Below are 24857 nucleotides of genomic sequence, written 5' to 3'. Positions count from 1 at the left end.
CTTTCAAATGAGCACAGTCTTCTCCCAACCCAGGCTTCTGAGGCGTAGGACTCTAACTTTGGAACACCTTTCCCCAGCTTAGCACCGGAAGCAAGAATGTCAACAAAGTCATCTCCTAATGCATCATGCAGTGTCTCCTCCACGTCCACCCACCAGTATCTACCCACGTCCCTCAATGACACCAAGGGCCAGGATGCCAGCCTGTCCTGGTGCCCTTCTCCTCTGCTTCCCTACTAGCTTCTCTTAGGGAGGGCTTTGGCTCTAGGGGAAGAAGCATCTACAAGGATTGTGCAGTCCCAGAAAAGGCAAATGAGGGTGCACTAAGGACTCCTGTGGTAAGGGAGAGGCACAAGACTCCAGCAGTATTCACGTTGTATAGACTTGTACATGCTGACACTAGCTGACCAGCTAACTGGACTATTGAGTGGTGTGTAATAGCTTGACAGACTGACAGACAATACAGCCTTGCTGTATTGTGCATGCTCCCACCACAGCCACCAGCTTCAAGTATCCTGTGTAACGTCATAAGTGCAGAGTTAGGAAAAGATGCACATGGAGCTCTTGTGAGTCAGTCAGAGCAGCCTGTCTCCATGAGCTGTTTGTACCACAGCTGTGAAAGTCGTGCTGCTGAACCCTCTTATGTGACAGGAAGAACCCGTGCTGTCTGTAGCACATTTCCAGTGAACGTGCATGGGACTCTCCATGATCTGCTGCTACACACTGGCATGCATTCACAGAGGAAGGATGTGCCCGAGAGTTCTTAGCAGCCTCGGTGTCTGGTCTACACTCTTTTGGTGTGGGGAGGACTTGTCATTTTCTCATTCTTTGGTTACGAGGATGTTGTGTGTAGCTTAGTCACAAGATCTAGTCAGTTGTCTCTCACTAAAGCAACTTAGGAATGGTGTCCTGTTTTGTCTGGGCTTTTGTTATTATTTATTTTTATTTATATGAGTATTTTGCCTGCATGTATGTATGTGCACCATGTGAGTGGCTTGTGCCCAAAGATATCAAAAGATCCCCTGGGAACTGGAGTTACTAATGGTCCTCTGCAAGAGCGGCCAGTTCTCCAAACAGCTGAGCCATCTCTCCATCCACTGTTTGATTTCATTTTGCTTTTTGTTTTGTAATGTTTCTCTTCTTTTTATTGGAGATAGATGCATTTTATACAGTATATTCTGATTGCCACCCCTCCCCAGCTCCTCACCTCCCCTCTCATTAGTATCTGCACCGACTCTGTCTCCCATCAGTATCTGCACCGACTCTGTCTCCCATCAGTATCTGCACCGACTCTGTCTCCCATCAGTATTTGCACCGACTCTGTCTCCCATCAGTATCTGCACCGACTCTGTCTCCATCAGTATCTGCACCGACTCTGTCTCCCATCAGTATCTGCACCGACTCTGTCTCCCATCAGTATCTGCACCGACTCTGTCCCATCAGTATCTGCACCGACTCTGTCTCTCACTAGTATCTGCACCGACTCTGTCTCATTAGTATCTGCACCGACTCTGTCTCCCATCAGTATCTGCACCGACTCTGTCTCTCACTAGTATCTGCACCGACTCTGTCTCACTAGTATCTGCACCGACTCTGTCTCCCATCAGTATCTGCACCGACTCTGTCTCCCATCAGTATTTGCACCGACTCTGTCTCCCATCAGTATCTGCACCGACTCTGTCTCCCATCAGTATCTGCACCGACTCTGTCTCCCATCAGTATCTGCACCGACTCTGTCTCCCATCAGTATCTGCACCGACTCTGTCTCTCACTAGTATCTGCACCGACTCTGTCTCACTAGTATCTGCACCGACTCTGTCCCATCAGTATCTGCACCGACTCTGTCTCTCACTAGTATCTGCACCGACTCTGTCTCACTAGTATCTGCACCGACTCTGTCTCCCATCAGTATCTGCACCGACTCTGTCTCCCATCAGTATCTGCACCGACTCTGTCTCCCATCAGTATCTGCACCGACTCTGTCTCCCATCAGTATCTGCACCGACTCTGTCCCTTCAGTATCTGCACCGACTCTGTCTCCCATCAGTATCTGCACCGACTCTGTCTCCCATCAGTATCTGCACCGACTCTGTCTCCCATCAGTATCTGCACCGACTCTGTCCCATCAGTATCTGCACCGACTCTGTCTCCCACTAGTATCTGCACCGACTCTGTCTCACTAGTATCTGCACCGACTCTGTCCCATCAGTATTTGCACCGACTCTGTCTCACTAGTATCTGCACCGACTCTGTCTCTCATCAGTATCTGCGCCGACTCTGTCTCTCATTAGAGAACAAACAGCACTTAAAGAAGAATGATAAAATAAGATCAGACAAAACAAACTTGCTTTGTTCTTCACCTAGAAAGCTGAGGTGGGTCTGTTGATTTTGAAACTGAAAAGAACAACTCAAGAAAAAGTTGCCTGCCAGTCATAAGATAGGAGAGATGTATGGTCTTACCCCATTTTAAAAATAAAATTGAACATTTTTCAGGGTGGTTTGTTTGTTTGTTTGTTTGTTTGTTTATTTATTTATTTATATTACCTGGCATTTTGAATTCTTTTATTTTCCTTAATGCTGCTTATATAATCTCTTATTTTCATTAGAAGGATTTATTTGTTTATTTATTTATTTAAATCTATTTAAATGTTCTCCCTTTTATTTTTTTATTTCCTCAAAAATAGCAAAGCCATCCCAAGAATCCAAATGACAAACACCGTAGCAAAAAATGCAAAGATCCGAAACCCCGCGTAAAGAAGTTGAAGTACCACCAGTACATTCCACCAAACCAGAAAGGGGAGAAAAGTGAGCCACAGATGGACTCCAACTATGCCCGCCTGCTCCAGCAGCAGCAGCTCTTCCTACAGCTGCAGATCCTGAGCCAGCAGCAACAGCAGCAGCAGCAACACTACAACTACCAGACCATCCTGCCCGCACCCATCAAGTAAGCCTGTGCTCGGGATGTGTCCTGCTATGGCTTATACCCTGGCTTTGGGAGGATCCCAGGTTACAGAAGGTTGAGTGTGGCCCAGTACTCTGCTCATGGACCACCCTTACTTGGCTGCTGTCCAAGCTCACCACACAGTGTGAGTCCCAAAGTGAATGTAGCCTGCCTTCTAGTCAAACATTTGTCCTCCAGTAGACTCTGAGCTTTTCACAGCTCTCCAGGAAGATGTGCCCACTGGACCTGTCAGTACCAAGTGCCGTGAGGAAACCATGGGGTGCACACCCACATACGTGAAGAAGCATGGGTGGAAAGGCAGGAGTAGTCAGGGAAAGCTTTGTGGAAAGTTCCACATGGAAGGCTCTAGAAGGCTCTTCCAAACAGAGAAAGAGACAGACTCTGGTAGAGGAAAGGCATGCATTGGTGGTGAGCAAAGTTGCCTGATGGGGGACCGTGAGTGATTCCTAAGAAAGGTCCAAGGAAGGAAGTAGAACCGTGCTGCAGGAGACTGCTCCACGTGGCAGCAGATGGTGCAATGTCTTAGACAGTGGTAACCTGGTAGGACTGAATCATGAAAAACAACATCTGGATACTGATAATAAAGGAGGAGATTCTGGAAATGTTCAGGGGCAAAGGGGCTGTGATGAGGTTCTGAAAGAGATAGCAGGTGACCCATAGAGAAAGTTCTCCATGCCCAGGAGCGGAGAAGAATGATGTTGCCACAGCTTGCCACCTATTGTTAAGGCCCAGAGGAAGCAAGTTTGTACCCTCAACTCGCCGATTGAAACTGTTTTAGATACTTATCCCAATATGCTTTTTCTGAAACTGAAAGATGCAAAGGTCCTATCCTTCCCTTCCCATTTACCCAGCTCTAGAGACAGGGAAGGGACAGAGAAGCTTGTCATTGAGAAAATACTCTGAGTGCAAGCTGTTGAGTATTATAGGAGAATGATTATCAATTCCCTTCTCGTAAGATAAAAATATCATGATGAAGATTAAATTCATTGGTAATTTAGACCATCTTGTGGAGCACGTGTCTAAAACAGAGCATGGAGAAGGAGAACTAAATCTGTAACATGTCATTATTTAAAGGGGTTGGGGATTTAGCTCAGTGGTAGAGTGCTTGCCTAGCAAGTGCAAGGCCCTGAGTTCAGTCCTCAGCTCTGGGGGGAAAAAAAAAAAACATGTTATTATTTAAAAGCAAACAAGCCCAAGTGAGCTGTTATGGTAGAAAGAATCCAGGAAAGGAGACAGAGTTGGGACAGGACCCAAGCAACTGTTACTACTTTTTAACTTTGTCTAAGACCTGGGCAGATATCCTGCACCACCACCTGCTCAGGCCCCAGTAGTGACAACAGTGGTGCCCATGGTTCCTAGCTGTTCACACCACCATCAGCCCCGCTGCCGTCTAGTAGGTCTTTTGACTCCATCCAGTAGGAAACTGAAACTGAAAAATCCACAGAATGACTTTTCCTGTGATATCTACCTGTGAATAACCCTTTTGAAAGTGAAGCCAACATGCTTGCAGTCAGAACATCCATGAACATAAACTTGAAACAATTTCTAAGATTTATTGTGTATGAATGTTTTACCTGCATGTATATATGTGTGCCATGTGCATGCCTGGTGCTGGAGGAGGTCAGAGAGGGCATCAGATCCCCTGGGGCTGGAATGACAAGACTGTCGTGAACTGCCATATGGGTGCTTGGAATGGAACCCAGGTCCTCTACGAAAGCAATAAGGGCTCTTAATGTTGAGCCCACTCTTCAGCTAACCTCTGCCTAGAAAGACGACAGCTAGGGCATAGGACTCTGGACTCCACAAACCCTGTCCTTCCTTGAGGCTTCAGTTTGCCTCCCCTCCATGAGAACCCCAACAGCCATAACTAAACCTCCCCAGGAAGAGGAAAGAGCCATCTAGTGTCCTGTGTCATTGAACCACAGGAAGACTGAACTCAAGTTCTGACCAGTTCCCAGATCTGAAAAATGAGGATTTTGTTTTCCAGCACACTACTAATCTTTACCAGAGATCTGTAACAGCAAAGAGGACTGAAGCCAGGTCTATCGGGCACTGCCATAACCCCAGCATGAGGGGAGGTAAGGCTGGAGGTTGCAGGGTCAGGTCTAGCTCAGGCCACGTCAAAAGACTGTCTCGACAAAAACAAAAAGACAGAATACCTGAAGGTCTGCCTGCCGTGGGGTTCTGCCCATCCCTGTGCCTCCTTGTTACTACAGAGCAAACCTGGGCTTCACATAAGCCCAGAGTGGTCTCATACCAGCAGAAGTTACAAAAGGTGTCAGGAGCCCACTTCAGGACTCGGAACCTCAGGTCTCTCGTCTGTGATTTAGGTGAAAAGAAAATTCAGCTTTTAAAATAACAGAAATAAGTTAAACAGTGAGTCATAGGCACGGATATGGAATCCTGGCCATAAAGGTAGCAGAAAGGGTTACATTTGTGTTTATGTGCACACACACATGCAGGTCAAAAGTCAATATCAGGTGGGGCCTCTCATCAAACCCAGAGCTCACTCTTAAGGCCAGCAAGCCCCAGGGACCCCTCTGTCCCCACCTCCCCAGTGCTCAGGTTAGACATATACTTCTGTGCCCAGCTTTTCATGGAAATGCTAAGAATCTGAACACAGATCCTCAACCTTGCCTAGCTCTCTACCAACTGAGCCATCTGCCTAGCCCTAAATAGAATAAAGGTGGGTTGGGGTGGGGACATCAGGTAATAAAGCACAGTATAGTAATTATTCAAACTTCATAGAGAGGTTGATACAGAAAAATGTCCAAGAATGCTCCTCATGGGGACAATATTGAATGACAATACAACCCAAAGCACCAATTGAGTTTCTACCACTCTGAGGTAAGACTTTTAAGCTCTGTGTGAGAAGAAGCTAATGATACGTACAACATTCAGCATTTTGCCCAAACCTCAAAAAACTTCATTTTCAGGACTAGGTAGGCATTTTAACTGCAACCCACACCAGGCAAATGTTGAAAGGCACAGATGTAAATGTGTTAGCTGCCAGTGTACAGCATGGGCCTCAGCTGGCATGTGGCCCTTAGAGCTTTCCTTCAAGGGCGCCCAGTCCTTTGCCTTCTCTGCATCAAGCTTAGAGCCACCCTCTAAATTTCCTCCACATAGACAGACAGTGCCTTTAGGGATTTGACTGAGATAGAATGCATTTGCTAATTCCACGATACTGAGTCTTCCCATGTGTGTCCATGATTGAGTCTCCCTGGAAGCGGATAGATTGTTGATAGAGCCAACCTAGAAGCAGCTTGTCGTGAGCTCTCTTTTCTTTTTCTGTTGAAGAAATGACAAGAACAGCAGCAGCAGCCCGACTGCACCTGCAAGGAGGCCAGGGCCTCTGCCTTCCAGCCTGGACGATTTAAAGGTAATGATCCCACCTCAGGCTTATCCCTCAGTACCTGACACGTGAGCAGACGGCCAGGGTTGCCTGTCCTGTGCATAGTTTTCCATAGGTGGACAACAGGAGTTCCCTTTATAGGAGTGTTTTCTTTTTATTTCCGTTAGGTTTTATTTTTCAAGTAGCTGATAATTCTCATTTACTGACATGTGACTTATTTGAGCACCGTGAGTGGAGAGCACTTCTGTGTAGCAGTTCTTAGAGGACCAGCTCTTTCCAGGCACTACACACAGGCTTCTGTGGCTCCTCTGTAGATTTGAGTTCATGATAGTGAATACAGATATGAGTACAGATGGAGAAAGTCCAAGGTTATATGTCAGGTCCAGATGTCTGCTGCAGTGGGGCCCATCCCTCTGTGGGCAAGGGAGGTAGTTCTGCTGTTTATGCCCTGAGACTCCGGAAACCAAACACCTCATTTGCTTTTGCTTCCAGGTGTCAGAGCTAAAGACAGAACTCAAACTGAGGGGTCTGCCAGTGTCAGGAACTAAACCAGACCTCATTGAACGCCTGAAACCCTACCAGGAAGTGACCAGTAGTGGCCTTGCTGCTGGCAGTATTGTGGCAGTTTCCTCAGCAGCTATTGTCACCAGTAGCCCAGAGGTGACAGTGGCGCTGCCCGTCACAACACTGCATAACACCGTGACTAGCTCTGTGTCCACTTTCAAGGCAGACTTGCCGCCTGCTGGAACCAGCAGCGTGGCCCATGTTGAAAGTGCCCATTCCCCTCTGCCCATCTCGCCATCGCCCTCAGAGCAGTCCAGTCTCAGTGCCGATGACACAAACATGGCAGACACCTTCACCGAGATCATGAGCATGATGTCCCCTTCCCAGTTCCTGTGTGCCTCCCCCCTGAGGGTGGCAGGCCATGAGGACAGTCTGAGCCCCACCAGCAGCACCCTGTCAGCTCTAGAACTGGACGCTGCTGAAAAGGACCGCAAGCTTCAGGAGAAGGAGAAGCAGATTGAAGAGCTGAAGAGGAAGCTGGAGCAAGAGCAGAAACTGGTAGAGGTCCTTAAGATGCAGCTCGAGGTGGAGAAACGAGCACAGCGGCCCCCAGACCCTCAGCCCAGTGACCCTGCGCAGCCCCTTGGTACATCAGATCAAACACACGCCGGTGTCGGGTCCTCCATCAAGGATGAGGCCTCACTTCCCGACTGCTCCAGCCCACAGCAGCCCATCTCCACAGGTAGCCAGGCCCTTCTTGCCAAAAAGGCTGTGGTCATCAAGCAGGAGGTCCCCATAGTCCAAGCAGAGCAACGGAGTGTTGTCTCGCAGTTCTACGTGAGTTCCCAGGGACAGCCGCCTGCCCTTGTTGCTCAGCCCCAGGCCTTACTGACCACGCAGACCACTCAGCTGCTGTTGCCAGTGTCCATCCAGGGCTCAGGTGTCACTCCGGTGCAACTTCCAGTCAGCAGCCTCCAGCTCCAGGTATGACGTGTCTCAGTGTTCCCTTTACGGCGAGCGGGTGGGAATGGTGCAGCAGCCTGAGCTGTTGTGCGGCCACTGTGGTTGTGGTGGCCTCCTGTTCTAAAAACACCCCCGCCTCCCATTCTTGTGACACACATGCAGGGCTGGAGAGCTGCTCAGTATAGTTCAGAGCACATGCTCCTCTCAAACAGGACCTAGGTTTGGTTTCCCAGCACCCAGTCAGGTCACAACTATCTGTAACTCTAGGGGATCCTGTACCCTCTGATTTCCTTGGGCACCTGCACACATGCACATAAACACACAAACATACACATAAAAGAATACATATTTTTTAAAAAATTAATGGCATTAGCATAGGCTATGTGCCTTTAGTACTTCACCCCACCCCCTGGTTCTGAGTGACAGCCCATTTCTAGATAAGGAGCCTGAGGACAGACCTGACACATAAACCCATGTCTTCTGACCGAGGCAGGAGGGGTGCCGTGTGCCTGTTCTGGGAGGTGCCATTCAGATGAGAATGGCTCAAGAGGGAAACATGGGGCTGCCCTGATCACAGGACCTGCTTGTTGGCTTCTTGCTTTCTTGCTCGGTGTGGATGGTACACACATGTGGCCACTGAGCTTCTTTAATTTGCCCAGTGCCTGTGACAGCAGGCAGAGATAAGTTCACCCCTGAGTTCTAGAGGCAGAGCCCAGACACCCTTGGCAAGTGCAAAGCATTCTAACTTCCTGCTTTGTTTGTAGACTGCTTTTGAGTCTGAAGTCCATTCTATAACGTACCTTAGGGGAGAGATTGATCCAAACACTTCATTGGAGTTGATAGAAGAAGAGAACATGTTTCCTGCTGGGCCTCTGTGCTGTTCAGACTGTGTATACTGCAAACTTAAAGCAGAATTGTGGGCTGTTGGGTATCACAGTTGTCCTCAGTGCTCTTGAATGTGCTACAGACCTGACTATTGTGTATAGAGCTGCCTTATTTCAGTTTTCTGCCTTTAAAACTATTCAAGTTAAGTCTTAGCCACATTAAGGAACAGTGGTCTGATCTGGTTATTTGTCATTGGTATAGGATTGTTGAACTCACTCAGGGAAGGTTGATAGAAGTCCAGGCGTGTTGTTCAGGCGAGTGACGACAGTGCTGTGTTTCTCAGGAAGCTAGACAGTTTTGAACCCCCAGTCCCCAGCTCCAAAAAGAAGAAGGAAAAATGTTTCAGGATACAACATGTATGTACAGCACAGTGTCACATGGCACCCAATTAATGATCTTTTTTTATATTTCTATAAGTAAAAAAAAAAAAAATTGAAAATAATTAGCTGGGCAGTAGTGCCTTTAATCCTAGCACTCAGGATACAGAGGCAGGCAGATCTCTAAGTTTGAGGCCAGCCTGGTCTACAGAGTTCCAGGATAACCAGGTCTTCACTGAGGAAATCCTGTCTTGGGGTGAAAAAAAAATTGAGAAAGTAATTGTCAAAGATGAGCCCAAGTGTTTGACTGTAACCATCTTGGGCCGTTTCATTGTAGCTGTGACTCCCAGGCAAACAGCTGCACTGTGTTATAGTTTAAACTCAGTCCCGGACGAGCTTCTTGGCACTAAGATTAATTTTTGTCTTCTTCCTAGACCCCAGTACCAGGAGGAGCCCAGGCTCAGCCTCAGGTAGCTGCTGCCACACAGGTTCCAGCCGCAGCCTTGGCCCCAGCACTGCCTTCAAAGCAGGAGACCTTCCCGCAGCATGTGCTGGGCCAGCCTCAACCAATCAGAAAGGTGCGATACTTTCAAGGACTGACTGCTGCTGCTCTTTTCTGTCACCTCTCCCCTGGCAGTGAGCATCATCTATGAGCTTCTTCATTGGGAAGTCCCTGGAATGCTCAGCCATAGAACAGACCCTAGCTCAAAGCTTTTTGGGCACAGATACTCTGTTTAGAATTCGGGGAAAGCTTTAGTATGAAAGATGGTTGAATAGAACAGTCCTTTTCCAAGTAAGTTTCCAGAGCATGTTTTCAGAATTCTGATATATGGCTGGGCGGTGGTGGCACACGCTTTTAATCCCAGCACTCGGGAGGCAGAGCCAGGCGGATCTCTGTGAGTTCAAGGCCAGCCTGGGCTACCGAGTGAGATCCAGGACTGGCACCAAAACTACATAGAGAAACCCTGTCTCGAAAAACCAAAACCAAAGAATTCTGGTATACTAGACTTGCTGAGTTTCAAGATATATTTCTTTTCTAATTAAATGTGCTATTCCATGGGTAAGGACAATTGAAGATAAAGAAGATACTTGTGGCAGTTCTCTCTTAAGTGAGAACTTCATATTGTATCTGAGAGTCTCTGCTCTGTCATGGAGGAAGAGCTACAAGGGTCAGGTGCAGGGCACACACCTGTGATCCCATCACTGAAGAGTCTCCAGTCTGAGGCCAGCCTGGGCTGCATAGCTGACACTTCTCAGAAAAAGAAGGGAGAAAAGGATCTAACCTCGAGGCCTCAAAACAGATGTTTTTTGTCCTGGATCTGAGCCCAGAGCTTTGGTCTTGAACAGGTTATTAGGCATCCCAGTATGTAAGCCTCAGGTATCCTGAACTGTGTGTGCCAAGCCAACTTGAGGGGAAACAGAGGCCCATCTTATCAACAGCAACCTTGACACAAGCAAAAAAGGAAGCAGAGTCAGACATGACCACATCAAGAAACCAAAAAATACTCATTTTAATGTAGTAAGCTTAAAGGAGGTTCAGCTCCCTTTAGCCTGGGAAGAGAGTGTAGAGTGATACAGAGTATAGAGAAGGGTTTCTCACTCATCTCAGATGAGTTAGGAGTCAGTACTTCCATAAAGTGACATCTGCCACATGGAAGGAGACTTACAACAGTAGGTGCATTTGAAGAGAGAGATGTGCACTCATGTATTCTCATGGGAAGAAGTGTATATGTTGGAGCTAGAGAGATAGCTCAGCAATTAAGAGCACCGACAGATTCAATTCCCAGCATCCGCATGGCAAGTCACAGCTGTCTGTAACTCTAGTCCCAGGGGAACCCACTTCTTATTTTCATGACCAGATATGCACATGGTGTATATACATGCAGGAAAAATACCCATGCACATCAAGTGAAAAATAAATGTAACAAAAAGAAAGACACGTATCTGCTCATGGTGACATAAGGGAGAAGCCACCTTCTTCAGGGATATTATTAGTGGTGTAAAGTACATTAATCATTTTGGTGATGAAGCCAAGCCCTATAAGAGACAATACTGAATAAGCCATGTGGCCATCACACTTACGCTCTTCATGGAGCCATAGGAAACTCCAGAGCTTCATGAAAACTCGTTTCCCTTTGGCCTGCTGGCACAGCACACGGGTCTTTCAAAGGGATGAGACTTGAGACAGGAGCATGCTGCCCATGAGACAGGCGCATGCTGCCCATGAGACAGGCATGTCAGTGGGAGGGTTTGAGAAGCACCCGGGAGAGGCCGCCAAAGAGGTCGAGAATTTACTAACTTACTAAAGAACTAGAAAATACGGATGGAAAGATCTGCAGGTGGTTGGTTCCAAGAACAGAACAGAGGACAGGCGGTCCTGAAGGCAGACCCGTGGATCACCATCCTCTGAGCTGGAGCAGTGGTGGAGGGAGAGAGCAATGGGAACATACTGAGGTGTCCAGAGAGTTGGCATTTTTGGGTATGAGCACAGAAGAGGTAAAATGGCTGCTATTAATTTAGCCTATGTCCTGAAAGGGGACCAGGTCACCCCAGTGAGCAAGGAAAACTGAGTCCTCTCCCATAAAATGCTGGCTACGCAGCATAAGAACAAGTTGCTCAGCAGAGGAACCCCACTCCACCTGTGTCTGCAGATCCAGTCTTGTTGACAGCTGCCTGGTCTCCCGCTGCTCAACGCTGCCTGTGTGCTCCCAACAGAGACCCTGTGACCCACAAACCTTGAAGGTTTGTTGTCCTCTGCTCTAAAACACGGTTTGCTTTCCTTCATTGTGACAGGTCTTCACAAACTCTGCACCAAACACAGTTCTTCAGTATCAAGGGCCACCTGGTCCAACGACCCAGCAGCCATTTGTCAGTAAAAGCTCCAACCCTGTTCTTCAGTCTAGAAGCACCCCACTTGCACCCCTGCAAAACGGCCCTAGCCCAGCCAGCAAGGTAAGCGACAGTGAAGCAGTATCTACAGTGTTTACTGGCCATGCAGGGAATCCTGGCACCCGGAGTGTGTGGTGACTCAGTGTTGGAGTTGAGGGAGTGGACCCAGGACTGACAGTGAAGAGGAGTTCTTCCCCAAGACAGCCACCAGCTGTCAGCTGCCCAGGTGCTCAGGACTCCTGCCTGTGAGGTGACTGAGCCACTGTGGGTAGAACAGCAAGGCTGAGTCCCTGCAGGCACAGTGGGTGGCCCAGAGCTAACAAGTGCTTCTCCCGTGTTTGATGCAGCCCAGCTCACCCTCCCCACCACGGCAATTCCTCATCCAGCGCTCTTTGTGTGGGACCCCAGTCACCAAGACAAAAGACCCACCTCGCTATGAAGAGGCCATCAAGCAGACCCGTAGCGCCCAGCCAGCCCTTCCAGAGGTGAGTGTGGTCACAGTCATGTCCCAGTCACATTTCATGTCATCCTCTCAAGAACTTGCCTCGGTTAGAGCAAGAGATTCTAGCTGGGAGCTTTATATTTTGGCTGGCTATTTTTAATTGGCATGTGAAGACTCCCAACCCGCTTGCCTACAGTAACTGTTGGGATCAGCAGTTCAGTGTGGCCTCAGACAAGGTGTTTATATTTCCTTGGAGCCCTCCTGGGTCCCCTCTAATGTGGGAGTAGTGGCAGCTGTGCCCTCAATGAGCAGAGTGAAGGTTTCCATTATAAAATGCATCTAGCCTATGGAGGACGCCTAGAGACCACAGCACGTGTTATTGATTAAGGTAAATACATCCAAGCCCCTGCCTTCCCAAAGCTCCCTTTCAGAGCTGACCACTTACTCTTGAGAAAGGAGCCCAGAGGACCTGAGGGATGGACCTAACAACAGGTCACAATGGATCTTCTAGCAAGAGTTCATTCACAGCAGCTAGCAAGAAAATGAGCATCCACATACAGCCCCATGGCTGTATTCTGTGGAATACTTGTCAGGACACAAGGTATGTTGCTGCCCTTGCTGTCTAAGGTATGAAGAGGCAAGGCGGCACTTTCAAACAAGTGAGCTCCCTTACCTAGGATGCAAGCATCTGTACTGTCTGTGCTTGGTCAGTGCCTGTGAGGGAATGCTCAGTGACCACAGGATGCAGAGGAAAGACTGTTCCTAGTTGTAAAACATCCCAGACTCAGCAGAGACCTCAACTGTGTAAGAAGGAAAAAAAGGTTTAAACATTGCTGTAAGAGTCTATTAAACAAGTGGGTCTTGGCCTGCCCCCCACAGTCCATTTCAAAGCAGCATCTCTTCTCCGGGAGCAGAAATGAACTACCAAGTGATTTTAATGACAGTGGGAAGGCAGCCCTTACCCACCAAGCATGGTTCTCATGTGCGGGCTCACTGGCATTGCCCACCTGACACATCGACCAACAAAAGAAGCCAGTGGGGAGGGATTCTGGGGTTCCCATGTCACTAGGTTCAGCTCTAGGCTGCAAGCGCCAGGTGTGGGTCAGCCTCTCGGTCCCACTGGGAATCTTGAGGCTACACAGAGTTCAACTCCACCAGGGCTGATCAGGGCCCTGGTGGTTCCACCTCTCACAGTAATGGCAAACACAAACCTGAGGCGGAGACTCAGCACACTCAGTGCTTTGGTGGAGAACCCACACTCAGAGAACTTAGGTGGCGTGAGTTCTCTCTTGCTGCTACACTTGCCATGGGGTCTAGCTGATGGTCAGGGTTGCTGGTAGAAAGTGGAGTCACTATGGCCTTCAAACTACAGGACCTAGCTGTGGGCTACTGAAGAGAAAATTCAAGACAAGAAAGACCTAAATTCTGTGTCCACAGCTCTGCCTAAGCTTTAAGCCACAGAGACTTGGAATAGACTCCGAGCAGCCTAGCTGCAGACAGAAGACAAACTGAGATTGTGATGTCTGCACAAGGAGCATTTCAAAGCTGAGATTAACCCAAACTAGCTGCTTGCTAAAAAGAGGTCTGTTCATGTGAGAAAACAATACAGATAGCATCCTTCCTCGACAGTCAAGAAGATGTCGCCTGTGCTCAAAGGAAAAACCACTAGGGAGCTGACACAGGCGGAGGTATGAACTCACCCTGTGTTTTCACCCTTTGTAAATGAAAACAGATACAGGAAGTCTTTTAAAAGACTAAATGGAAATTCTAGGACTAAAAATACAGTACTTGAAGAAAATCGTAGATGAACTCAGCAGAGGGGAGGGAAAGGAAGTGAGCTGATGAGGTGAAGGGCACCAGAGTGAATAGTGCACAAGCCTGAGTCATCCTGAGCTCGCCCATTACATTGTAGGCACAAGTGGCCCATAAAGATGTACAATTGCTTCATGTCACTTAACTTTTAATTCAAAAACAAAACCCATGACTAGAGCCTCAGAGCCTTGTGATGGTTTCCCACAGTGTAACTCACATGGAAGCCTTAGAAAGAAAAACAAGACATGGGGGCATCTAAGTACTTGAAAAATAACAGCTAGTATTTTTACATCTCTGAAATGTTCAGCAGACCCCGACCTAACTAAGTAGAATCCTGTTATGTCACAGCATTCCACATTACGTCACAGTCACATCAGAAATAAAGGTAAAAGATTGCAGGGCAGAAAAGCAGTAGATCACATAAGGGGCGAGTGACTGACTAATGTCACCTTTCTGTCAAAACTGATGGAAAGAGACTGGCAAGGTGGCTCAGTGGGCTTGCCAGCAGAGTCAGACAGAGTTCCAGTCTCAGGACCTGCGTGGTAGAAGGAGAGAACACACTCGTGTGCAACAACATATATGTGCACACACACACTCACAAAATAAGTGAAATGTATTTTTAAAAACTAACAGAAGCCAGAAAAAATGCCACAACATTATTTCAAGTTCTTAGGAGGAATCAGAAAGACTGCCACCTGGATTCTGTGTCAAGTGAGAGTATTCTTTAAGAATAAATGTAAGTCAGGTGTGGTCACACACACACCTTTAATCCCAGCACTCAGGAGGCAGAGGCAGGAGGATCTCTGTGAGTTCAAAGCCAGCCTGGTCTACAAAGCAATTTCCAGGACAGTCAGGGCTATTACACAGAGAAACCCTGTCTTTAAAAAACAGATAGATAGATAGATAGATAGATAGATAGATAGATAGATAGATACATACATACATGCATGCATAAATGTAAGCTCCGGATGATTTCAGATAAAGAAAACATAATCCATCAAACACAAAGACATGGTTTTTAAGTCAAGGGTTGGGGAAAAACACAGCATTCAAACAGGAAGCTTACTAGATCTGCTGGTGGCAAAAGACTTAAACGTGTTTTACCAAGGATGACAAATGGCTAAAGTGTATGCAGACATCCAACGGTCACTAGTCACCAGGGAAGTGTGTTAGAACCACATCTTATCCCATAACATACCTCAAGAAGTGAGAATGGGAATGTGGACCATCTGCTGGTGGGAACCAGTTTGACCAGTCACTCTGCACCATGATATTTCCCTGAGAGAACAGCATGGCTGTGCAAAGACTTATACACAGATCTCTACAACAACTTCGTTAATAGTCCAAAAGTGGGAACCCAAATGCTGCCAACAAGTGAGTGCATAGGGAAGCAGGCATTTCCATCTGTGGAGGACCAGTCAGCAATAAAAGGGATGAACATTCCATAAGGTATATAACATGGATAAACCTCAGAATAATGACACTGCATGAAAGACTCTGCCTCCTCTGTACCCTCAAGAAGTGCACATCTGAATTACTGACAGGAAGCTGATCTGTTCTGAAAGAAACAGGACACTGGTGTCCTGGAGATGAGGGAGCTTCCCAGGTGACAGAATTGATGGTATTCTTGTTGATGGTTTCATAGACACATACATGTCAGAACATTAAATTCCATGACCTAATGGTATCTTAGGGTTTTATTACTGTGAAGAGAAACCATGACCACAGCAACTCTTAAAAAGGAAAACATTTAACTGGGGTGGCTTCCAGTTCAGAGGTTTGGTCCGTTGTTATCATGGCAGGAAGTATGGCAGCAAACAGGCAGACATGTGCTGGAGAAAGAACTAAGAGTTCTACATCTGGATCCACAGGCAGCAGGAAGAGAGTGAGCCACTGGGCCTGGCTTGGGCTTCAGAAACCTCAAAGCCTTCCCCTCCCCCCCCCCCCCACTCCCGCACCCCCGTGACACACCTACTCCAAGAAGACTACATGTCCTAACTCTTTCAAAAATGCCACTTCCTATGAGCCTTTTCATTTAAACCACCACATATGATAAATGCAACCAATATGTCAGATAAACTTCAAAACCGAAAAAACATGCATAGTGTGCTCATCTTTAAACATACCAATTTTTGCTAAATGCCAATGAATTAGATATTTTCAAACTTACTAGAAATTTCCCAAAATGCCATCAATGACAGTAAGGGAAATATGGAAATCCAAGAGGTGACTTCTTACTTGACTCCTAGTTGTTCCATCATGATGTGATATTTGGGGTAAATGTTTTTTTTCTATTTTGGGTAAATGTTTTCATTTCCCAAGTAACTCAGCTGTTTTCCAGATTATCAAACGTTAGAGAAAGCAGAGGCTCAGTGGTGGGCCCTCGGGGCATGGCTGCAGACTGCCCCTGGTGAGGGCTGCTAACTCTGCTTTCCTTGGCTGCAGGTTTCCAACGTGCACAGTCAGCAGATGGACGACCTCTTTGACATCCTCATAAAGAGTGGAGGTAGGTCAAAAGCTGGACATGAGCCTGTAGGAAGAGGTCTCACACCTCTGGCCTGGGACAACCTTACTCTAAGGATGGAGGTTGTCTTGGAAACTGAGAAATGGACAGTTCTAAGCCTGTTCAAGTTAGATCATTAAAACATACAACAGAGGAAAGGCCTTTGGTTCCACATCAAGCAGTGGTGTATATCCCCACAGCCTTTACCTAGCAAAGGAAAGATCAAACAGCAGAGCTGCACCAGCCTTGAACTCTACGTGGAACTGCAGAGCATGCCTGTGTACCGGTCTAGACCTGGCCATGCTCCCTCAGTTGTTGTGATAAAATTCACTTCTAGGTATAAGGAGGCACAAGGGCTAGTGAGATAACTCATGGTAAAGGTGCTTCCTGCCAAGCTTACTGACCTGAGTTCAGAGAACTAACCCCACAAGTTGTTCTCTGACTGCCACACACATGCTATAGTGGCATGCACACACATAAATAATAAAATGTAGTTAAAAATTAAAATAAGTCATCAGTTTACAATATGTTGTCTTTAAACCAGACATTAACCACGGGGGGGTGGGGGGGGGGGACACGGACAGTCTGCCTCAGCTTATGTGTCTTTAAAAATAAGCATAGAATCAGTTTCAGAAGCTTGTAGGGATGGTTGCAGACAGTGGCAGAGTGCTGCAATACAAGTGTGAGGTACCATATTTCATCCCTAGTTACGAACACGCACATGCACACGCACACACAGGCTGAATATTAAAGTTTTCTGATGAAAGAAGTCTTCTGTGAAGTTTGAAGTCTGGTTCCTATTTCTCCATCTGTATAGAACATCATCTGACCAGAAGGCTGATGTTCTGGTCAGAGCTTGGCTAGTGAAGGACCCTTGCCATCTGCACATGGGTCACATGTATAAATGGAAGTCTTTGCTAAGAACTGTATTGATCTTTCAAAATACGTTAAACTCATGGTTAACATAAACTATGAAAACTTAAAGGTTTAAAAATGAAATATGTATTTTAAAAAAACAGGGCATTCAGTTTTTGTTCAATCTGGTTAAGATAAGATTTTTTTCCAATGATTAATAATAATTTTTATGGGGCAAAAGATGGTTCAGTAGTTCAGTGGCTGCTCTTCTGGAGGAATCAGCTTCAATTCCCAGCACCCACATGGTGGCTCACAAACATCTGAAACTTCAGTCCCATGAAATCCAACTTCCTCTTCTGGCTCCATGAGCTCTGCACACACTTACACAGACAAAACACCCATTCACACCGAGCTTCAGTTCATTCAGTCTTTCCCTGGTGTATTCTTGGAAAAGTGACATTGAATGACATGGTGAGGCACATTTAATCCCAGGCAGATCTCTCTGAGTTCCAGGCCAGGTCAGCCAGGGCTACACCTAATGAGAACCTGTCTCAAAAAAGCAGTGAAAGAGATTGTTAAAATCCACCTGAGTGCCAGTGTGTCTATAACAGAAGGTCTGTTGATTTGCAGATAAACCTGGCAAGGGATCAACACATGATCAGGTAGGGAGATGGCTCCATCAGTATGTACTATGCAAGCCTAAATTTGGTTCCCCCAGAACCCACAAAGAAAAAAAAAAAATGAGCCAGGCAGTTGATAGTGCACATGGAGGCAGAAGCAGGTAGATCTCGGATTTCCAGACCAGCCTGGTCTGCAGAGCAAGTTCCAGGATAGCCAGGACTACACAGAGAAACCCTGTCTCCAAAGAAAAGAAAAGAAAAAGTAGACACAGTAGCATATGCCTGTAATCCTGGTGTTAGGGAGGTGGAGACAGTATGTCCTCAGGCTTGCTGGCCAGCCCTTGGGACTGAGGAGATGAGCTCTAGGTGCAATGGAGAAGCCTGTCTTAAAAAGCAGAGTTAGATTCGAGGAGGACATCTGATGTCAGTTTCTGGCTTACACACACACACACACACACACACACACACACACACACACAATTAAAAGGGTGGGAGCTGGAAAGATAGCACAACACTTAACAGCACTTTCTGCTCTTGCAAAAGGCTAGAATTTCGTTCTCAGCACCCATGGTGGCTGGCTCTCGGGCCTGTAACCCCACTCGGGATCAGACGCCCTCTTCTGGCCTCCATGGGTACTTGCACACAGGAACACATTCACACACATGTATACATAAGTAAAAATTAAATTTGTAAGAATAAATTAAATAATTGGTGCTTATTCAGCCATTTACCTAATCCTCCAGGATTTATATAGCTCAGAAAAGAATAAGAACTCAGAGTAAAAGCTGGCCTGCCTTACCTTAAGGGAGAGGGCAAAAGAACCGGCACCAGCCTTGAATCATAAAGTATATTGTATCTTCTGATAACTTTCTAAACTGTATTGCCAAACTGAAGTGCAGTCTCAACCATAATGATTTTTAAGAAAAGAATTAGATAGAGCATGATATTTCTGCTTCTAAGATATGAGAGAGGGTGACAAGGTAGTCACTAATACAAAGTCCAATGGCAGCATATCCGTTCTAACACCATCAATTCTTCTGCACAGAGATTTCCTTCCCTATAAAAGAAGAGCCTTCTCCAATTTCCAAGATGAGGCCAGTTACAGCCAGCATCACTACAATGCCAGTCAACACAGTGGTGTCTCGACCACCGCCCCAGGTCCAAATAGCACCACCTGTGTCCTTAGAACCTATGAACAGTTTATCTGCCAGCTTAGAGAACCAGCTAGAAGCTTTCTTGGATGGAACTTTGCCCTCAACCAATGACGTTGCCCCACTGCAGAGCAGCAGTGAAGATAGAGAGCCTTTCTCTCTGATAGAGGATCTGCAGCACGACTTCTCGCTGAGCCACTCCAGCACGCTGTACCATTCTCACTCTCCCATGGAAACCTCCGAGGCCCAGTTTGCGGCAGGAACCCCCTGTCTGTCTCTCGACCTGTCAGACTCCAACCTGGACAATATGGAGTGGCTAGACATCACCATGCCCACCACATCCTCCGGGCTCACTCCTCTAAGCACCACTGCACCAAGCATGTTTTCTGCTGATTTTCTGGACCCACAGGACCTGCCACTCCCATGGGACTAAGGTCACAGGTCACTTGTCTCAGAGTCGTGAGGTTTCAAAACATGAAAACAAGGGTCAGTGCTTAGAGCTATAGCCAGAGCTGCACTGTTGCAATTAAAATACATTGTCACAGAAAAAATAGAAGGTCATAGCCTGGAAGCCAAGTGTGAGAGCACCTCATGCATCTAGCAGTGACTCCACAACTTACAGAGGCAGGCCTTGCATGCAAGAGGCCTTGTGAAATGCCTTAGATAAAGCCAAAGGTCAGTGCCATCTCCAGGAAGTGGCACTAGAGCTCTGGTCATCAGCTACCTTTCAAACTCTGTGGTCACCTCACGGCCCCAGGAAGAGGCAAGCAGCTCCACTTGAAACACAAGGCCACTGCAAGGGAGGGAAGAAGGGAGGGGAGAATCCCCTGCACATGTACTCCCTCTACATGTGGTCTACAGCACAGTCAGAGGCATTGGAACATGCTGTGCATCCAGCAGCAGCAGCTTCTAGCCAGAGACTCTGGGTTCCACTCTGAAATCTGTGTGGCTCTGTGATGTCATAGGTCATTTGGTGAGTTTGGGAATCACCATAAGTGGGTGTCTCTACAAAATGCTGTCACACGGAGCCCCATGCACAGAGTCCAGATGTATTGGTAGAGTGCTGCAACTCTCTCAGTGGCCCCAGGTAGATGAGGTTAGTTCTCATGTGATGGTAGACATTGGAATATGCTCTGACTTTGTGACCTTTACAGCCTGCAGTAAAGTAAAAAGATGGCCGTCCACTGGTCCTACTTGTTGTAATAACTCAGATTATCTCTAGAGTACCTGAGCCATAGTATCTCCATCTTTGAAGACTTGCCGACGGACTCTCAGGTGGCCACACCCATCTCAAAGAACCAAAACAGGATTCAGCACGAAATTCCTTTTGAACTAATGAGTTAGAAGAAGGGAAGGTGTGGAGTGTCTGTCACACTCCAAGACAATCCACCTTGAGCACAGGCTAGACCATTCCCTGTCACCAGATCCCTGGTTCTCTTTGCATAGGCTTGTAATTGGATGCCCTGCCTGCTCTCGGTGTGTCCTCAAGCCTAAGCCTAAAAACTGGAGGTTTTATTCCTTTTTTCTCTTGATCTATAAAGGAAAAGTTATGTTTGTCAAGTGATTTAAGAATTTTCTAAAATGCCAACTGCCACAGGATTTTCACAACTCACGATCTAGTCATTTAGTTATTGGCAAATTGTAAATAACTGAGCAGAGTATGGGATTTCTGTTAAATAACAGCCTTGTCCTAGTCCCTCCAACCCCTTAACCTGAGCCAGGTGGGCTTCCTCCGTCAGTACACAGCCCTGTCCACAGGCACGTCCAGGAAGTAGCCTGACCCATTGCCTAGACAGAGCTTGAGTCATTTCTGAGGAGGTTTTGCCCCAGAGTGATCTACATTCAAGTTTGTCCTTATTTCAGCCTCTCTGTCAGAATGATCCCTATTCTCAGCTTTGTCCTCTTATTAGGAACTGTTCAGTCAGTGTTGAGAGACGTTACCATCCTGGACGCTGTCATCTGACTAAGTCTTCCGAGAGACTCCCATAGGACATGATGTGACCAATTTGGTTCTGCTGGACAGCTGCTTGAGTCCTGGCCCCAGCTATGGACTGGGAAGAAACTTTCCTCAGGGGAATTTCAGCTCTAGGTTTTGGTGGAGAGCTTTAGTCTTCTCTCTCCAGCTCTGGTGTCCAAGTAAAGTAGTACCAAGTATCAGTGAGCTTGGGGAAGGCTGCTAAATGCTAGGGCATTTCCTCCTATAGAAAAACTTTCACTTCTGTAATCCTGAGTTGTGAGTAGAGACAGCATTCTAGCCCTCAAGTCCTTTGTATTACTTCTTAAGTGGTTTGAAGCCTGCCACAAGAAAGTCGTTCTCCAAACACAAGTGAGTACAGAGGAAGCCAGCTTAGTTATTGATGTGCCCATCCTGTCCGGGCTTAAATCCATCAGGGTCCCATTTCTTAAAAAAACCAAGGGGCCTTCTAGCTACCTGCAGCCAACTCACCCACAGCATTCCTTGCCCTGCTCTCCTGGTTGAGCATCCAGTAGGGCTATGAGAGCGTTTGCTAGGCCTCCACTCCATGCTATGGGCAAGCATGGGCATCTTTCCCATGTGCTCACATGAATGCATCATGACCAAAGACCATTCTACAAAAAGGCCCTCAGTGAGTGCATCAGAAATGGTGTGTGTCTGAAGATGATTTTGTTGTTTAAAGCTGGTCAGGCCAGCAAGATGACTCAGCAGGTAGCGTGGGGCACTCGCCAACAAGCCTGAGGAGCTGAGCTTGAGCCCTAGAATCTATGTGATGGAAGAACAGACTGACTCCCTGAAGTTGTCCTCTGACCTCCACACACAGACACCTGCAAATAGGTGTACAGTTACTTCACAGTCATTAAAGCACAGGTCAGAGAGCCCGTTAAGTTCCCACTGCATGTACATATGTAGTGTAGGCTTCTGTTTGCAGCATGTTGCCAAGGAAATCCCTCCTAGAAGCCTGTGTCCAACCCCAGCTGCCCATTTCCCACAGAGTCCCAAAGTGCAGTGATATCAACTTGACTTTGTAAGGTACAGATTTCCAGTCTTCTTACTAGGGTGGGATGAGTGGAAAGAATTACCCTATAGCTTCTAGAAAGCTGATGTGGCTGTGGGCCTCTTGTAATTTCAGCAAGGCCTCTCTAGTAAACTTCTCGGGGCTGCACCAATGCTCAATCAGGCATCCTGCTGTCCTGTGCAGTCAGCACACAAAGATGTCCTGAATTCATGGAACTTTTTGCTCAAATACCATATGTGTTTTCACACAAATGTTTTCTAAGACTTTACTTAAACCTTCTTTCCAAAAGCTCTGTGGTTCTCTGACCACATGCTATGCCTTGCTGATCTGAGCACTCCAAAAGCCAGGTCAGCTCTGCAGAGTCAGGGCAATGGGGCAGTGCTGTCAGCCCACGTGTGCTGTCAGCTGAACCAGAGGAGCAAGTGCAAGCATTGTCCACTTTGTCACCAGAGTGGACTCGAGCCACCTGAGCCGAGTTATTCCAGGCAGTGTCCCCAGCAATGACAGGTGTCCCTCAAGTCAGAGGGCAGCCCCTTCACTGTCCTCAAGTAGACCCTGCCCAGAGAAGTGGCCAAGAAGCACCCACATCACATCTACACTCTCAGCTGTTCCCACAGTGGTCAGTCTCAGAAGCTGCTGCTGGTAGGAGGCTGGGGACTTGGGTACCACCAGGACTGAGGAGAGAGCTGAGAGTAGCCGTTGCATTCTACCTTCAGAGCAACCAGGTCAGGGCCAGCAAACACACAGCCTTGCTTGCTTCTGTCAATCACACCACACACTGAGGTTATCAATTACATAGGGACTTACTGCCCCAGAGGACAGTTAGCCCAGGTGACCCTAGCAAACTAACTGGAAGGCCGGGTTTATCAAGAAACACTGTTCATGTTCACAGAAGGTATTTGGAGAGCATCCTAAAAGTTCAACTCATTGTAAAAAAAAGTTCTGTCAAAACTGGAAAATAGCAGTTCAGATAGAGTCATTTTGTTTCCTGGTTCAGACCTTCAATCGCTTGTTTACTGAGCAGTCTCTGGGTTCCGTTTTTATTTGTCTGGTGACTGGCTGGCTGGCAGTGAGCAGGTCGTTTGTCAGCCGCTCACCCTCTCAAAGTACCTGAGATGTGTCCCCGTGACTTGGAGGCCTGTGATTCAAGAAGCTACACGTGTTTACAGGAAGCCTCACCCTCCACTCAAGCCCACCCCTCAGGGGAGTGGAGTTGTCACAGGTGTGTGACAGCAGCTTAGCAATCTCAGGTGTACTAGGTGCTGTCTGGAAGCCCAAGATGATAGGTCACCAGAGACATCGGCAGTGAAACAAAGCTTTCTGCCAACACCCAAGACAAAGCTTTAGCGAGTGAATAGACTCGCTGGAAGAGGGTCCAGTTAAGTTCCCTCTGCATCTGCTGTGAGGACCCTGCCCACTAACAGGCGATGAATCCACTAAAATCACTTGACCTCAAGAAACCAATAGTAATGCAAAATGCTTAAAGGAACCAAAGGCATCGCCAGGTATTTGCCAAAAGCAGCCACTTTTTATTTAAAAGTTGAGACTAGTGTGATCTCAAGTCAGTCCCAAAAAGGTATCCATTAAAGTTAGGTTATAATTTTCACAGAGATGTAGATATTTCTTTCTTGTTTCCCTGTAAAATAGTATGGAGCTGTTTTGTTGGTTTAAGAATAACATACTTGGTAGTAGTGAAAAGTTGTTTTCTTCTGTGTCGAGGTTAATCCTCTGTTGCTTGCAATGGACACGCAGGTGTTTCTCTTCTTTTCATCTTCACATAATGTCTTAGCATCTCACTTCCTGAAAAGAAAAGGGGAAAAACACCAGTGGGTAGCGCCATTCTTAGGGAAGCACTAGTTTCATAAACAGGAAATCATGGCAATCGGGGGTCCATTCGTGTGTTGCCTTTATGTTGTTTTTAAAAGAAAAACCATGATGCCTTTGTATGTGCCGTTTGCACCCCTGACTGGGTTCTGTACTGTGTCTGAATGCCATATGTTTGCACATGTACTGTACATAGGCGATGCAGACTGTATTTTTATATGTATGTGCATTTATCATCAGATCTTTTGTACATAGTGGCAGTATTGTAGCTGATCAGGAAATGTTTGATATCTCAGCAATTTTGCATTTTTGTGTCTCAAATAAAAAAATTTTGATGAACCATGACTGTGTGTGTACAGAGGAAGACACTGGGGCAGTGGGACTATTACATACTTGTGAGATGGGGCAGCCTTAGGAAGGAGAGCATCTTCAGAACAGCTCCTTGCCAAGCAGCAGTGGGCCAACAGTATGACATGTAGACCTTCCCCTCCCCCCAGGAAGTAGGCTAGCCACCACATGTCCTCACAGTACACAGCAGATGCTCATAGGTACTCAGTGACCATCAAGACCTGTTCTGTCCTCCAGAGAATCTGGAGCCACTGAGTGAAAGGCACTAAAGTATGTGGTCCTTGCTATGGTATGGACATAACACTGTCTATAGTTAGAGCTGGCTCCTGTCTCATGGCAACATGCACACCACCAATAAAACTTCCAGACACCCAGAACTGAGTCCTTCTGCCAAGTCTCAAAAACAACTACCTATGTAGAAAATATATTATGGCCCA

General features: G+C 46.9%; 1 protein-coding gene across 5 annotated transcripts in view; it reads left to right on the top strand.

The window, feature by feature from the left end:
* Mrtfb (myocardin related transcription factor B) overlaps positions 1 to 24417 on the top strand; it is a 170651-nt gene extending 146234 nt beyond the window's left edge. For all 5 annotated transcript variants that reach the window (XM_036195193.1, XM_036195190.1, XM_036195192.1 and 2 more), the window contains 8 exons: positions 2682 to 2941; positions 6260 to 6341; positions 6807 to 7802; positions 9418 to 9561; positions 11777 to 11935; positions 12220 to 12357; positions 16572 to 16632; positions 19150 to 24417. In XM_036195193.1, coding sequence (XP_036051086.1) covers positions 2682 to 2941; positions 6260 to 6341; positions 6807 to 7802; positions 9418 to 9561; positions 11777 to 11935; positions 12220 to 12357; positions 16572 to 16632; positions 19150 to 19688 — 2379 coding nt within the window. In that variant the 3' untranslated portion in view covers positions 19689 to 24417. The remainder of the gene's footprint in view (positions 1 to 2681; positions 2942 to 6259; positions 6342 to 6806; positions 7803 to 9417; positions 9562 to 11776; positions 11936 to 12219; positions 12358 to 16571; positions 16633 to 19149) is intronic.
* The last annotated feature ends 440 nt before the right edge of the window (positions 24418 to 24857 follow it).

Source organism: Onychomys torridus, chromosome 8, assembly GCF_903995425.1.
Source record: "Onychomys torridus chromosome 8, mOncTor1.1, whole genome shotgun sequence".
In the NCBI taxonomy this organism is placed as follows: Eukaryota; Metazoa; Chordata; class Mammalia; order Rodentia; family Cricetidae; genus Onychomys; species Onychomys torridus.
This window is presented reverse-complemented; position numbering and strand designations above follow the sequence as displayed.